We start from the raw sequence: 14,923 nt of genomic DNA on the forward strand, positions 1-14,923 counted from the left end.
TAACCAATTGGACTGGGTCCATGTAACTGACTGATTGATCGTGACTGGGAGGAATCCTCACTATCAGTATAAGCAATTTGGCAGTGCGCCAAGAACATTGTTTTGAAAACCGAAAGGGGTGTCTCAGTTTCAAGGACTCAGCTTGGAGAGAAGAAGCCTTGTGAGGTATTGGTTGGTCACATGCATGAAACAAACGTTAATGATGAATTAATGATGAATTTTGAATAAGCTAAATCTTGCAAATATAACTTGTCTGTTTAAGCACTAAATAAGAGAACTAATGGGACTTCCCCGGCGGAGCAAGATAGAGACATGCAAGATAGAGACAGTTTGTTAACAGTTAACACACATCACAACTAGTAAACACCAATAAACAAACATCGTGTGGCCATAGAAACTTTCAGTTGGACTCTTTGGTGTGTCAGTTGTCAAAGTAGGATTAACAGTCAAATCTGGTGCAAAGCAAAGTCATTAGATCTGGTTATACAATAAAGTATCTTAATGGGATGATTTAATCAATTCAATATTAACCTCTTTTCTAGTAATTAGGCACATTTGTGATGAGGAAAGAATACAAAGACCTGGGTAAGATAAACTGAAAACAATTGACTTATTTTAACTAACTAAAGATGACCAGCACACCTGATGTAGGATTCACTGCTGTGCTGGGGGCCAAAGGAGAGGTCAAACCTGGTGAGAAGAGATGAGAAATGTACATTTGTTTCATATCAAATAAAATAAAACGTTTTTTTGTCACATGCTCCGAATACAACAGGTGTTACAATACAACCTTACCATGAAACACTTACTTTCAACAATGCATTTTTTTTAAGTAAGAAAATATTTGCTAAAAAAATTCAAAAGAAATAAAATGTAATTTATAAAATTAAAACAATAACAAGGCTATAGGTAATTCAGGTAATATGTATATGTAGGAAGGTGTAAAGTGACTACGCATAGGTAATAAACAAAGAGTAGCAGCAGCGTAAAAAGGGAGATCAATGCAAATAGTCTGGTTAGCCATTTGAGCCTTTTGGACTTAGACTTGGCGATCCGGTACCACTTGCCATGCGGTAGCAGAGAGAACAGTTTTTGACTTGCGTGGCTGGAGTCTTGACAATTTGTAGGTCCTTTCTCTGACCCCGCCTGGTATAGATGTCCTGGATGGCAGGAAGCTTGTCCCCAGTGATGTACTGGGCCGTACGCACTAACCTCTACGGTCAGATGCTGAGCAGTTGCCATACCAAGCATTGATGCAATCAGTCAGGATGCTCTCGATGGTGCAGCTGTATAACTTTTTGAGGATCTGAGGACCCATGCCAAATCTTTTCGGTCTCCTGAGAGGGCATAGGCATTGTCATGCCTTCTTTACGACTGTCTTAGTGTGTTTGGACCATGTCAGTTTGTGTATTACAGACTCGGTCAGGGAGAGGTTGAAAATGTCAGTGAAGACTCTTGCCAGTTGGTCAGTGCATGTTCTCAGTATGCGTCCTGGTAATCCATCTGGCCCTGCAGCCAAGTGAATGTTGACCTGTTTAAAGGTCTTACTCACATCGGCAACGGAGAGCGTGATCTCACATTCGTCCGAAACAGCTGGTGATTTCATGCAAGGTTCAGTGTTGCTTGCCTTGAAGCAAGCATAGAAGGCATTTAGCTCGTTTGGTAGGCTTTCGCCACTGGGCAGCTCATGGTTGGGTATCCCTTTGTAATCCGTAATAGTTTGCAAGCCTTGGCACATCCAACGAGCGTCAGAGCCAGTGTAGTAGGATTCAATCTTAAACCTGTATTAATGCTTTGCCTGTTTGATGGTTCATCTGAGGGCATAGCAGGATTTCTTATAAGTATCCGGATTAGTGTCTCACTCCTTGAAAGCAGCAGCTTTAGATTTTTGCTCAGCGCGGATGTTGCCTGTAATCCATGGCTTCTGGTTGGCATATGTACGTACAGATGAAGTCGGTAATGTAGTGTACTCCTCAATGCCATCGGATGAATCCCAAAACATATTTCAGTCTGTGCTAGCAAAACAGTCATGTAGCATAGCATGCGTGTCATCTGACCACTTCTGTAATGAGCGAGTCACTGGTAAGTCTTGCTTAAGTTTTTGCAGGTTAGCAGGAATCAGGAGGATATAATTATGGTCAGATTTTCCAAATGGAGGGTGAGGGAGAGATTTGTACACATCTCTGTGTGTGGAGTAAAGGTGGTCTAGATTTTATTTTTCTCTGATTGCACATTTGACATGCTGGTAGAAATGAGGTAACATGGATTAAAGCTTTCCTGCATTAAAGTCTCCAGCACTAAGAGCACCACTTCTGGATGAGCATTCTCTTGTCTGCTTATGGCCTTATACAGCTCGTTGAGTGCGGTCTTAGTGCCTGCATCGGTTTGTGGTGGTAAATAGACAGCTACAAAAAATAAAGATAAACTCTTTTGGTATATTGTGTGGACTACAGCTTATCATAAGATACTCTACCTCAGGCGAGCAAAACCTCTAGACTTCCTTAATATTTGCACAACAGCTGTTATTGACAAATAGACAGACCACCAGCCCTCGTCTTACTTATTGTTCTGTCTTGCCGATACACGGTAAATCCAGCCAACTGTATATGATCCATGTCCTCGTTCAGCCATGACTCGGTGAAACATAAGATACGGATGGTAAAGCAGGATTATCCACTTGCAGATGAATTCTCACCAAGAATCAGGATCTGCGGCCCCTGTATCGGTCGTCTCCTGTTCATGCGAATGACGGGGCTTTGGGCCTGGTCCGTGAAAATAAGTAAATCTTTCTCCTTCAATTCATTAAAGAAAAAATCTTCGCCCAGTGAGTAATCACTGTTCTGATGTCCAGAAGCTCTTTTCAGTCATAAGAGACAGTGGCAGAAACATTATGTGCAAAACAAGTTACAAACAACGCAAAAAAAACACCCAGAATAGCACAATTGGTTAGGAACCCGTAAAATGGCAGCCATCCCCTCCGGCGCTATTCATATCTAAGAAAAGTACAATTTAGAGTGAACGTACAAGCAGCCATGAATAAGTCTATGAGTAAACCTGTTGGAGCTTCAGTGAATTAGAGTGAACTAAAAATGTAATTGCAAAGTAAGGGATACTTACTAGTTGGTCTCATTGTGATGTCAGGGGTCAAAGTAGAAGTAACAGTCGAAACTGCTGGAAAGTATTAAAAGTTAATTTTGGATCTGATTACACAAGAAGAAAGGTATGCATTATTTCTGTTAGAAAACAACACAACTCAGTCAGTAGAAAGATTCACAATTTCAGAATTTTGAATATTATTGTTAAAACCCAGATCCTTAAAAGCTTATGGTGTACCATGGGATGCCCCGTTAACTTCTTATGGCTGGGGGCAGTATTGAGCAGCTTGGATGAATAAGGTTCCCAGAGTAAACTGCCTGCTACTCAGTCCCAGTTGCTAGTATATGCATATTATTAGTATATTTGGATAGAAAACACTCTGACGTTTCCAAAACAGTTTGAATGATGTCTGTGAGTATAACATAACTCATATGGCAGGCAAAAACCTGAGAAAAAATCCATCCAGGAAGTGGGAAATCTGAGGTTGGTCGTTTCTCAACTCATTCCCTATTGAAGAAACAGTGGGATATTGGTCATGTTGCACTTCCTAAGGCTTCCACTAGATGTCAACAATCTTTAGAACCTTGTTTGATGCTTCTACTGTGAAGTGGGGCTGAATGAGAGGGGATTGAGTAAGGTCTGCCATGAGCTGAACATGCGCTGACCATGCGCGTTGACGTGAGATCGGGCTCAGTTCCATCGCATTTCTGAAGACAAAGGAATTCTCCGGTTGGATCAGTATTGAAGATTTATGTTAAAAATATCCTAAAGATTGATTCTATACTTAGTTTGACATGTTTCTACAGACTGTAATATGACTTTTCGTCTGAACTTTTGCCTGGACCTGCCAGTCGTGAGTTTAGATTGTGTACTGAACGTGCGATCAAAACTGAGTTATTTGGACATAAATTATGGATATTATCGAACAAAACAAACATTTATTGTGGAACTGGGATTCCTGGGAGTGCATTCTGATGAAGATCATCAAAGGTAAATTAATGTTTATAATGTTATTTCTGACTTCTGTTGACTGCACAATACGGCGGATATCTTTTTGTCTTGTTTGGGCTCTGAGCGCCGTACTCAGTTTATTGCATGGTTTGCTTTTTCCGTAAAGCTTTTTTGAAATCTGACACAGCGGTTGCATTAAGGTGTAGTGTATCTAAAGTTCCATGTATAACACTTGTATTTTCATCAACATTTATAATGAGTATTTCTGTAAATTGACGTGGCTCTCTGCAAAATCACCAGATGTTTTTGGAACTAACGTAAACTCACCCAATTCCGTACAAATGTGGGTAACCACGGCATTCAAACGAGGCTGCAATGAAAACGAATGAGACTGTAGTGACTGTGTTGGCATCAAAATCCGAGGTGTGAAACTACATTTCGATTCAGCATTGATTGACATGGTAATGAGCTAACAGTATTGGAGAAAAGATGAAAAAACTAACCCCTCTGGTGCTGTACGTTACATCGTGACGTGTCACTACAGTGCGCATTTGCGACTCATTTTGTGCCGTACAGCCTCTTTCCACCAGGGGTAGCCCTTCTCTCGCAGATTAAAATCATGCTCAACCATATACACTTGTAAGAAAACTTCATTATTTTTGTCTAAATTAATATAATTATTGCTAATATTAAACTAATATTTCATGACTAGGGTGCCATTTGCATTTTTTTGCAGGTCATTTCTGCGAGCCATCATGACACTCAAAAGCCGGAACAGCTGCAGTTCACTTGTGAGGCTAACGTTAGCGCAGCCCTAAACCCCTCTTCAAATTCGACACAAACCTTCAAACAGGTATGTGATGAGACATTACATAAACTCTTTATGTTTTATTTACATTTTAAGGTTAATTAGTTGGACAAATCGGGTGAAAAAAACTGTTTTCTTCACACAACATATTACCCCCTTTCAAGATCACTTCGTAGCCTTCGCTCCCCACCCGCCATTTTTAAAAAGACCAGACGGAGCTCATTGCCTTGATGAATTATGCAGAGATGGGCATCATGAAGGTCTCGTCATTAATTTAGTTAGAAAGGGGAGAAATTGTGCTTTACATTGGCATTGATATTACAGTTGATCTGGAAGTATTACGTTTTTTGGGCTCAAAAATAAGGTCAATTGTACGGATCAAGGCGATGTACAAAAGTGAGTGAGTTTACGTTACTGAACATAACGCGCCAATTTATGCTGAGATTTCTTTATATAAATATGAACTTTATCGAACAAAATTGAGTGTAATCAGATGAAGATCAAAGGTTAGTGATTCATTCTCTCTCTATTTCTGATTTTTGTGACTCCTCTCTGGCTGGAAAAATGGTTTTGTTTTTCTGTGACTTGGCTCTGACCTAACATAATCCTTTGTGGTGCTTTTGCACGAAAAGCCTATTTGAAATCGAACACTGTGGTGGGATTAACAAGAAGTATATCTTTAAAATGGTGTGACATACTTGTATGCTTTAGGAATTTTAATTATGAGATTTCTGTTTGAATTTGGCGCCCTGCACTTTCACTGGCTGTTGTAATATCGATCCCGTTAGTCGGATCTCAGCCATAACATCCCACATAATGCTTACATGGATATTCCCTTCATTAACTTCTAGAATGGTCTCTGCTACTTATGATTGCCTGCTGTCTGTTAAATGCTCTACATTGGGTGTCACTCTAGTATGGAACCGTGAAATGCAGGGATTGGGGCCTGACCTGAACTGGGATACCATTTAGGAAAATGTATTTGTTACCTCTAAAAACCCAGCACACCAGTTTATACATAATAAGCTCATACATAGAAGTTATGCAACCACATTTAGACATTTTTAGATTAAGCTGATTCCTACTCCAAAATGTGAGAGACGGCGTATGAATGCTGTTGTAACACAAATGTTTTGGGAATGTCCTGTGGTGTCCCAGTTCTGGTCACATGTTTCGGATTTCCTTACAAACATGTGTTTCCCTGTGAAGATCCACCTTTATTTTCGTTGAATGATAACTCTTCATTTGTACTGCAACTGGTTCAGAAAATAATAATTTATGTGGCATTAACAGCAGCAAAAAAGGTTATCCTTAGTGGATTACCCCTACAATCCCCTTGCCTCAAACATGGTTATCATATAATCAAGATATTGTTCGTTTAGAGCGATCAGCGGGCATGATAAACAAAGCTCGGGCAAATACAATTGAGGCATGGGATGTATTAACCAAAACTCTATCAGATATCAGCACCTCTTGAATAAGCAATGGACCTACATGGTAACGGAGTTGGGGGACAACATTTTATTTTCTGAGAATAATATAGAATATTTTTTATTGTAAACTCCACTTCCTTCCTGTAAATTTCTCATTTGTCTGAAAAGACAAATAGTCAGCTAGAGATGGATGCTTACCCAGAACGCTTTCTGTGGAGCTTTGACCTCCTGGGCACATGCAAGAGAGAGACTGTTTAATAACAGTTAACACACAACACAACTTATTACGCTACTAAACTAAAATCATGTGGACTCTTGGGGGTGTCAGTTGTCAAAGTAGAACTAGTAGTTGAACCCGGTGCAAAGCAAAGTCATTGGATCTGATTATACAACAATAAAAGGTATCTAAATGGGTTGATTTAATTAATGGAATATCAACCTCTTTTTTTATCCCAACCTTTTTTTTATCAGGGGATATTTGTGAGTAAAAACCTGGCTAAAATAAAGCTAGTCTATTTGTTTAGGTCCTATCTGCTAACTAGAGAAAGATGACCAACACACCTGATGTAGGATTCACTGCCGTGCTGGGGGTCAAAGGAGAGGACAAACCTAGTGAAAAGAGATTACACAAGAACAAATGTAAATTCATTTAATATCTAAGGTCATTCAATAAGCAGAAAGAGAGAAGTACACTACACATTACCTACAAATCAGATGGACTAAAAGTATACAAATCTGGACAGAAATTACAAGCATGGGTCAATTCATAAATCGGAAGGAGCTTTAGTGAATTAATGTGAACAAAAATATACATGTAAGTTAAAATTAGTGGATCTACTTACTGGTAGTTGGTGTCACTGTGGTGTCTCGGGTCGAAGTAGAAGTAACAGTCAAAACTAGTTGGAAGCAATATGATTACACAAGAATTAGGTTTTACATTAACATTTTGTTCACCTAATTTTACAGGCCTGTAATCTAAACCATTGACTGTACAATTGGTATTTGCTGAGATGGTCATTTAGAGGCCCAACACACCTTCTGTAGGACTCATTGTTGTGCTGGGAGGCAAAGAAGACCCAGGACCTGGAGTCAAACCCACTGAGAAAACACATATTAATGAAATTAGTATTTTTATTCATTATCGTATTAATGATCATCATGGTGTTGTTGTCCTTTTGAAATACCTTCATGACTTGTCTATTCAAAGTGGGAAAAGTAGGACTATAAAATCACTACGGACAGATTGCTTCCTTCCCTGGTAGATTATATTTCTCCTCATTATAGAGATGATAAGACCAATTCATAAGGTGATCAAGTCTTTCAGGACAGATAAGGTGTTGATTGTTGTTGACAGCTTCCTAGAATAAAGTCACCATGTTATCTAACAGCAGAAACCTAACAGAGCATAGATACGATTTAAACACTCTACTAGATGAACACAGACATTATAATACTTGTGCTGATGATCCCAGCCGTTGGTGTTGAGGCTGGTGTCATATATATAGAACAGCTTCATTATCTAACAGAACAGCTTCATTTACACATTAACACAACTGTTCTTATTGCTAAAACTTGCTTTGCTTTAAAATAACAGCAGTGTCACTATAAAAGCACAAATGTGTAGTCTACCTGCTATAGAAGGTGTCTGTATAGTTGTTGGATCACTGATGTGAACTCCCACCAGATCTAAAATCATTTGGGAATGAAATGTGGTATTTAGTTTGTTGCTCAGAATGAATATAGTCATACTAAGAAGATGCTGAAATAAAAGTGAGTCAGATCATGAAGACCTGCAGCACTGATAGATTTGTTTAGATTATGACTCACCTGTAAAGCTGTGCCCATCACTGCGTGGAGAGAGAGAGTTTGGTCCTGAGCTCAATCTGTAGTCACAGCTCACCTCCTTACGCCTCACTGACTGTAAACGACTGATCAGATCACTATGTTTTGGAGTGAATTGACAGAACTGCTGTCCGGATGCTGAGATGGCTTTTCTCTTCATGATCTTTGCTGTGAAGGATGGCTGACTCTCCTCTCCAACATACAGGTTACAGGTGGTGTCAGGACTGACGGATCCAGGAATCAAACAGATGATGTTGAAGTCCTCATAAATATTGACTGTAATGTCTGGTTTTGGATCTGTTAGGAAAGGACAGAGACTCCTTTATGCATCACTGTATTTGAACATAATGTATATGTCACAAGTGACACTGACTCTTACTAAACTAGACCCTGCCATTCTCTTTATATTACGTGTCAGCATGTCTTATTTGATATCATTCCTATTTATGAGTGCCATTTAATATGTGTGCTGTGTGTTTACAATGATTACCTTTCACTTAATTCCTTACATTCTCACGTGTGAATCAAATTGAATCGCATGGACTATTTTGCTTGCTTGTATGGTGTGTAGTCATTCCACAGATCTTCCTCTCCCTGCTCGGGAGGAAGAGCCGAACCCTGTTCGGGTAGAGCCAAACTAATCCTGCTCGGGTAGAAATGAATGAACAAACCCTGCTCGGAGGGACCCAGGTATCACCTGCTGTGTTAGTTTGGCCCGTTGCTTCTAGTTAGCCTACAGCCCTAAATCCCAGCCTATTTATACTTTTCTAATAGGACTGTAGGGATACTGTGTATTACGGTGTAAACTGAGTTTATAAAGAACCTTTGATTGTACTTTGGCCTCTCTGTGGTTGTTTGCTGTGGGATCTTAGAACTCTACTTTTGACATTTACATTTCAAATATTTATTGTCTTCACAACAACTATTTTGAAATGACATTGGATGAGATTGTGATTTAAACAGAATCATCCAAGACAATCTGAATATATAATTTCTTACCAAGAATAGTAACAGAGACTGAACCACTGTGCATCGATGGATAGTGAGATTCTACAGTGTAAAAACATCTCAGTATGATCTCAGCTGATGAACTTTGACCTGCCCATGAGAGCAGCTCAGTCCCCGTGAGTGATCGCGTACAGGGTGAGGGTTTAGGATCTATCCCCTCTGTGTAGAAGTAACACTGAGACACAGAGCCAGATGGGGGAGTCTGACAGCTCAGCCGAACTGAGTCTCTCTCTCTGATGACTGTAGAACTCACTGTCAGCCTGGGAGGAGGTGGGTCTGTGAGATCAGGAGAATAGTGTCACCTTGAAAGTTGTATTTCAAAAACATCACAGGTAATCCATACATGCTAACAGTATGGAAACTCCATTAATCAAATGTTCAACTATGTCAGGATTTATGTTTGTACAAAGTACAGTAATTCCTTTCATTATGAGAAATTTTGACTTTTAGGAAATACGACAGAATATCTCATTTTCAGAACGAGCATAATTAATACGGTATAACAGTGACGTGTATCATTGTTTAAACCACCTACTTACCCTGAACAGTGACTGAGACAGGGTCACTTAAAGGAGATGTGTGAGACCTCCCTACAGCATAGTAACACATCACTTTGACCACATCTGGAAACGTTTGATCTGCCCTCTTGAGCAGCTCTGTTCCTGTGAGTGTCTGAGTACAGGATGAGTCTGGAAGATTCTTCCTCCCCTCTATGTAGAAGTAACAGTGAGACACAGGGAGAGATGGACGAGTCTCACAACTCAGCTGAACTGATTCTGTCTCTTTGATGACTGTAGAACTCACTGTCAGCTGGGGAAGGTCTGTGAGAATTGGGGAATTAAGCATTTAGCATTTTGTGGTTTTGAGAAATGTACTGATAGTCTAATCCCTCCTTGTTATTTCAGACTTAAGGATCTTGAGTCAATATCTTTATGCAGCGACAGTATGGGAAATTAAGGAGATATAATATATTGCTTGATTGTTTCACGTAATAGATTATGACAACACACAGTATGATAACATATCACAAGAGGGACGTGGTAATGATGGCACAACTGTACATTGTTTACAGCCATTTAAATAGTCTTCTTACCCTGAATTGTGACTGTTGAAGGCTCACTGTATATGGATCTAAACTGTGAACCTGTAGCACTGTACTGACATTGTATTTTGACCTCAGCTGGTGAACTCTGACCTGTCCACCTCACCAGTAGTGTTCCTGTGAGTGTCTGTTGACAGGGTGATGGAAGGGTGAATTCCACTTGCCCAGCCATTTTGAAGTAACACTCAGAGACAGATGGAGGAGTCTGACAGTTCAGCTGAACTGAGTCTCTCTCTTTGATGACTGCAGGAATCACTGTTAGACTGGGCTGAGGAGGATCTGTGAGATCAGTGGGATGATGGAGTGTCTTTTTTAATTTAATTATAAATTCATTTTCAATGTTTAACTACTCATACAGATAATGTACAACTTAATATTATATGATTTTGAAAGAGAAAACAATTCAGACACTGTTGTCTATTTAAGCAATAAACAAAAAGAGCCCGTGCCTGGAACAGCCCTTAGGAGAGAGTTATCACACAATAATCCTCGGCCTCGATGGACATTTTGCTTTTGTAAAACGGTTGCCAACATTTAAACTAAACTAAAGATTAAGGACCTGTCTTTCATTCAAGATGTATTATTGTTCTGAGTAAATGTGTTTTATTTTCATCCTTCCACCAGGACATATGCTCATTTTGGAACGTTGCTAAATGGGCACAGCCAAACAACGGAAGTGATGGATTTCATTCTGACCAGAACTGTCCCAGAGCTTGGGGAGGTGTGTCTGCGCTTGTGCTGCAGCGGCAGGTGCACAAGACAAAACTTTACCAGCATCACACATATCGGTGAATCACTGTGACATATGAAATACAAGTGATAGTGTAATCAATCTGTAATAACTATGTAAAAAAGTAACAAACGTGTTAAATTATTATGTGACGTACAGTCATATCTAGATCCTGATTGGTCAACAAGCTGATTTGACGCATCAAACAGTGTTATTTCACGTGTATCTTTTTGGAAATGCAACGACCTAAATGGCGTTCCATACTTTTACAGATGCACAATCGAGAGCATCCTGTCGGGCTGTATCACCGCCTGGTACGGCAACTGCTCTGCCCACAACTGTAAGGTTCTCCAGAGGGTAGTGAGGTCTGCACAACGCATCACCGGGGGCAAACTACCTGCCCTCCAGGACACCTACACCACCCGATGTCACAGGAAGGCCATAAAGATCATCAAGGACAACAACCACCCGAGCCACTGCCTGTTCACCCCCCTATCATCCAGAAGGCGAGGTCAGTACAGGTGCATCAAAGCAGGGACCGAGAGACTGAAAACAGCTTCTATCTCAAGGCCATCAGACTGTTAAACAGCCACCACTAACATTGAGCGGCTGCTGCCAACATACTGACTCAACTCCAGCCACTTTAATAATGGAAAATTGATGTAAAAAATGTATCACTAGCCACTTTAAACAATGCCACTTAATATAATGTTTACATACCCTACATTACTCATCTCATATGTATATACTGTACTCTATAACCCTACATTACTCATCTCATATTTATATACTGTACTCTGTAACATCTACTGCATCTTGCCATCTTTATGTAATACATGTATCACTAGCCACTTTAAACAATGCCACTTTTATATTTACATACCTAACATTACTCATATCATATGTATAGACTGTACTCGATACCATCTACTGCATCTTGCCTATACCGTTCTGTACCATCACTCATTCATATATCTTTATGTACATATTCTTTATCCCTTTACGTTTGTGTGTATAAGGTAGTGGTTGTGGAATTGGTATGTTAGATTACTCGTTGGTTATTACTGAATTGTCGGAACAAGAAGTACAAGCATTTCGCTACACTCGCATTAACATTTGCTAACCATGTGTATGTGACAAATACAATTTGATACTTTCCAGTGAACGACACACTGACATCACATACAGATGCACGTGACTCTTGGCTGCAGTAAGAAAGCCACGCCATCTGCGCCCATTCAACATAGCCTAGATTTAAGTTTTTATTAGTTCTAAACAAAATAACTTTTGGGGGGCTCTCCTACACTTACAATGATGTGTTGATTCTTGCTTGAACAGTCACTAAGATTATATTTTGGTTGTGATCTTTGTAAAATAACTATTTTGGATGCAGCAAGTTGTTAGCTAGAATGCTAAACACTCACTGACATGGCAATAGGCTGCAGCAAAAGATAGCCAAAGAGCCATTTTACTGGTTGAAGTTGAAGTTATTTTTAAGTATAATGCATTTGATTTACAATGATGACACAAACATTATATTAAGCAGGACATTCGTACGAGCCTTAAACTCCAATTATAATCCAAAAGTACTGTGGAATTCTCTCTTATGCAACATGTAAATAGAGGCTATTTTTGTTGGCGTTCTGTTCTCTCACCATAGTAGATTGAGCAGTCAAATGGAATAGTGGATAGACCATTTTTTTGTGTTTGTAAACGTTGTCGCACAAGGGCGATGGGCGCAACGTTTGCAAACACAAAAAAATGGTCTATTCACTATTCCATTTGACTGCTCAATCTACTATCTCAATAGCCCAGCCAGGCAATTTATTATCTTGATCGCCACTGTAAAAAGCATTTAGATATTTTGATATATCCCATATATTTTAGACTGGCATTTGGTTTTCAACAGCGGAGATTTGTATTAATCCTGCTGTCTGTCTCATTCCACAGGGATGCTGACCCATGTTGACTCCAATCCTTCCAACAGTTGTGTCAAGTTGGTAGGATGTCCTTAGGGTAGTGGACCATTCTTGATACACACAGGAAACTGTTGAGCGTGAAAAACCCAGCACTGATGCAGTTCTGGCACTTTCTACCATACCCCGTTCAAAGGCACTTAAATATTGTGTCTTGCCCTTTCCCCCTTTGAATGGCACACATACACAATCCATGTCTTTAACCTGTCTCCTCCCCTTAATCTATTTACTGATTTAAGTGGCTTTAACAAGTGACATCAATAAGGGATCATAGCTTTCACCTGGATTTGCCTGATCAGTCTATGTCATGTTAATGTTTTGTATAGCCAGTGTATACAGCAGCTCATGGAAGGATGAAATCGTATGGATGAATTCATCCAAATAACGTTTTTATTGAAAATATGTCAATCATTATTTGAATATTTTGTAATCCGTTGTTTCGTCTGGTAGCCCAAAAATTGACATATTGCAGCTTTAAATTCAAAATAATGATACTGACCTTTGGCTTTGAGGTACTGGAAGGTATCTAGACATAACAAAATGGGTCATTATCATGCTCTTTTTGCCATTATGAAAAATAAGAAAACATGAGATGGGAACACTTTACACAAGCTGGCGAAGCAGAACAGTCTGTAATGCATTCACAGCCATGTTATCAAGCAGTGGTCATTCTTATCTGTACAACATGTAAAATAATGACAGAGAAATATAAATCAATAGGATGATCAATGTTGAAATATTAAGAGTTCCTAAAGTAAAAGACTAAAAGAGGGGAATGGAGAATGGAAAATCCTGTCGCACAAACAGATGATGGAACGGAAAAATAACTCACCGAAAAGGAGGATGAGCAAAAACAGCCGACCAGCCATATCAGGGATGAACAATGTCATTTTTTAGACAGCTACATACATACTGTTAGTCTGACTTCACAGAAGATGGTGGCAGTGACTGGGACAAAGATTAAATGTTTCAATAGAAAAGCAGATGTGGAGCTTGTTCACAGGAAAACCACAGATGTCTCATATGACAACTATGGGCTAATGTCATGTTGCAGAGGACAAGGAGGCTGAACATTCAGAATCATTTATCTGTAATTATTTTTAGGTTCTAAAGCTATTGCAGGCAATTCAATTTCTAAAACCAACAAACTAACTTGTCTTTCTGAGAAAAATATTTATCTTCGACCTTTTGTTTTAAGTTTTTAACAGCTGCACAATGTTTAACTACAAAAACACTGCATTTGTGGTTGAGAGTTGTAGAATCTTTAAAATGTAGAAGTGTTTTTGTAATAGTTTTCATATTTCATTTATGCCAGAGCAGGTAAACTGATAAGCGCAGTAAAGGAAAGGATGGGTGGAAGGAAGGAACGGAGGAGAGAAGAAAATGCGAGTTCACACTACTCGGACTGATCAGTTTACCTTTAATGCTCTGACTGGTACCTACATTTCAGCGCCCATTCAGATAAACCGCGTGCTTTGCTTGAAGTGCATAACATTGAACCTGTGTAGGCTGAGAATGCAGTTGCTGTTTTTAAACTAACGTTTTTATATAGCCTAACTTTGATATTAACCGTTTGATCATGCCACCTAAAAAAAAAGCAGCAGCCGCTGATGAAGTAACGGATATTTGGTTAGATTTATTTGTCAATTTCATTGTTAGAATCGAGCAAAGCGCCTGCTGTGGCACGAAAACCCCCTCTTCATCCACCCACGTTGGTGTTGGTTAATGAAGCGCTGAAGGAGATGGACTCTTGAATCGTCTCATCGCAGGCCATTCGCGGCTACATAACAGAGAAATATCCATCTGTGGACCTGATGAGGTTGAAGAACATGACACGCAAGACCCTGAACATAGGAATCAAGGGCAGTGTATTGGTGAGGACATCAACTCGATAGCAAACGGCGCACAGGGGAGGTTTCGGGTAAGTGACCCATGCATGTCTAAATCTTATTAAAGTAAATGCCCAGTGTTTCCAGA

The 14,923-nt window shown here is 39.6% G+C and overlaps 2 protein-coding genes across 2 annotated transcripts; both read right to left on the reverse strand.

Annotated features, from left to right (window-relative positions):
• Positions 1-409: 409 nt before the first annotated feature.
• Positions 410-9,391, reverse strand: LOC110489546 (integumentary mucin C.1-like). The gene is made up of 9 exons (XM_036948217.1): positions 9,130-9,391; positions 8,116-8,427; positions 7,918-7,974; positions 7,324-7,386; positions 7,131-7,184; positions 6,850-6,897; positions 6,487-6,516; positions 3,118-3,168; positions 410-690 (listed from the first exon to the last, which is right to left on the reverse strand). The coding sequence occupies exons 1-9, from the start codon at positions 9,161-9,163 to the stop codon at positions 620-622; spliced, it is 720 nt and encodes a 239-aa protein (XP_036804112.1). The 5' UTR covers positions 9,164-9,391; the 3' UTR covers positions 410-619.
• LOC110493197 lies at positions 9,289-14,010 on the reverse strand. Its single transcript, XM_036948413.1, has 6 exons — positions 13,779-14,010; positions 13,446-13,472; positions 10,232-10,519; positions 9,678-9,959; positions 9,392-9,414; positions 9,289-9,297 (listed from the first exon to the last, which is right to left on the reverse strand). Exons 1-6 carry the CDS (start codon positions 13,834-13,836, stop codon positions 9,289-9,291), a joined length of 687 nt encoding a protein of 228 aa, XP_036804308.1. The 5' UTR covers positions 13,837-14,010.
• Positions 14,011-14,923: the final 913 nt, after the last annotated feature.

The sequence above is a fragment of the Oncorhynchus mykiss genome, chromosome 17, assembly GCF_013265735.2.
Source record: "Oncorhynchus mykiss isolate Arlee chromosome 17, USDA_OmykA_1.1, whole genome shotgun sequence".
Lineage (NCBI taxonomy): Eukaryota > Metazoa > Chordata > Actinopteri > Salmoniformes > Salmonidae > Oncorhynchus > Oncorhynchus mykiss.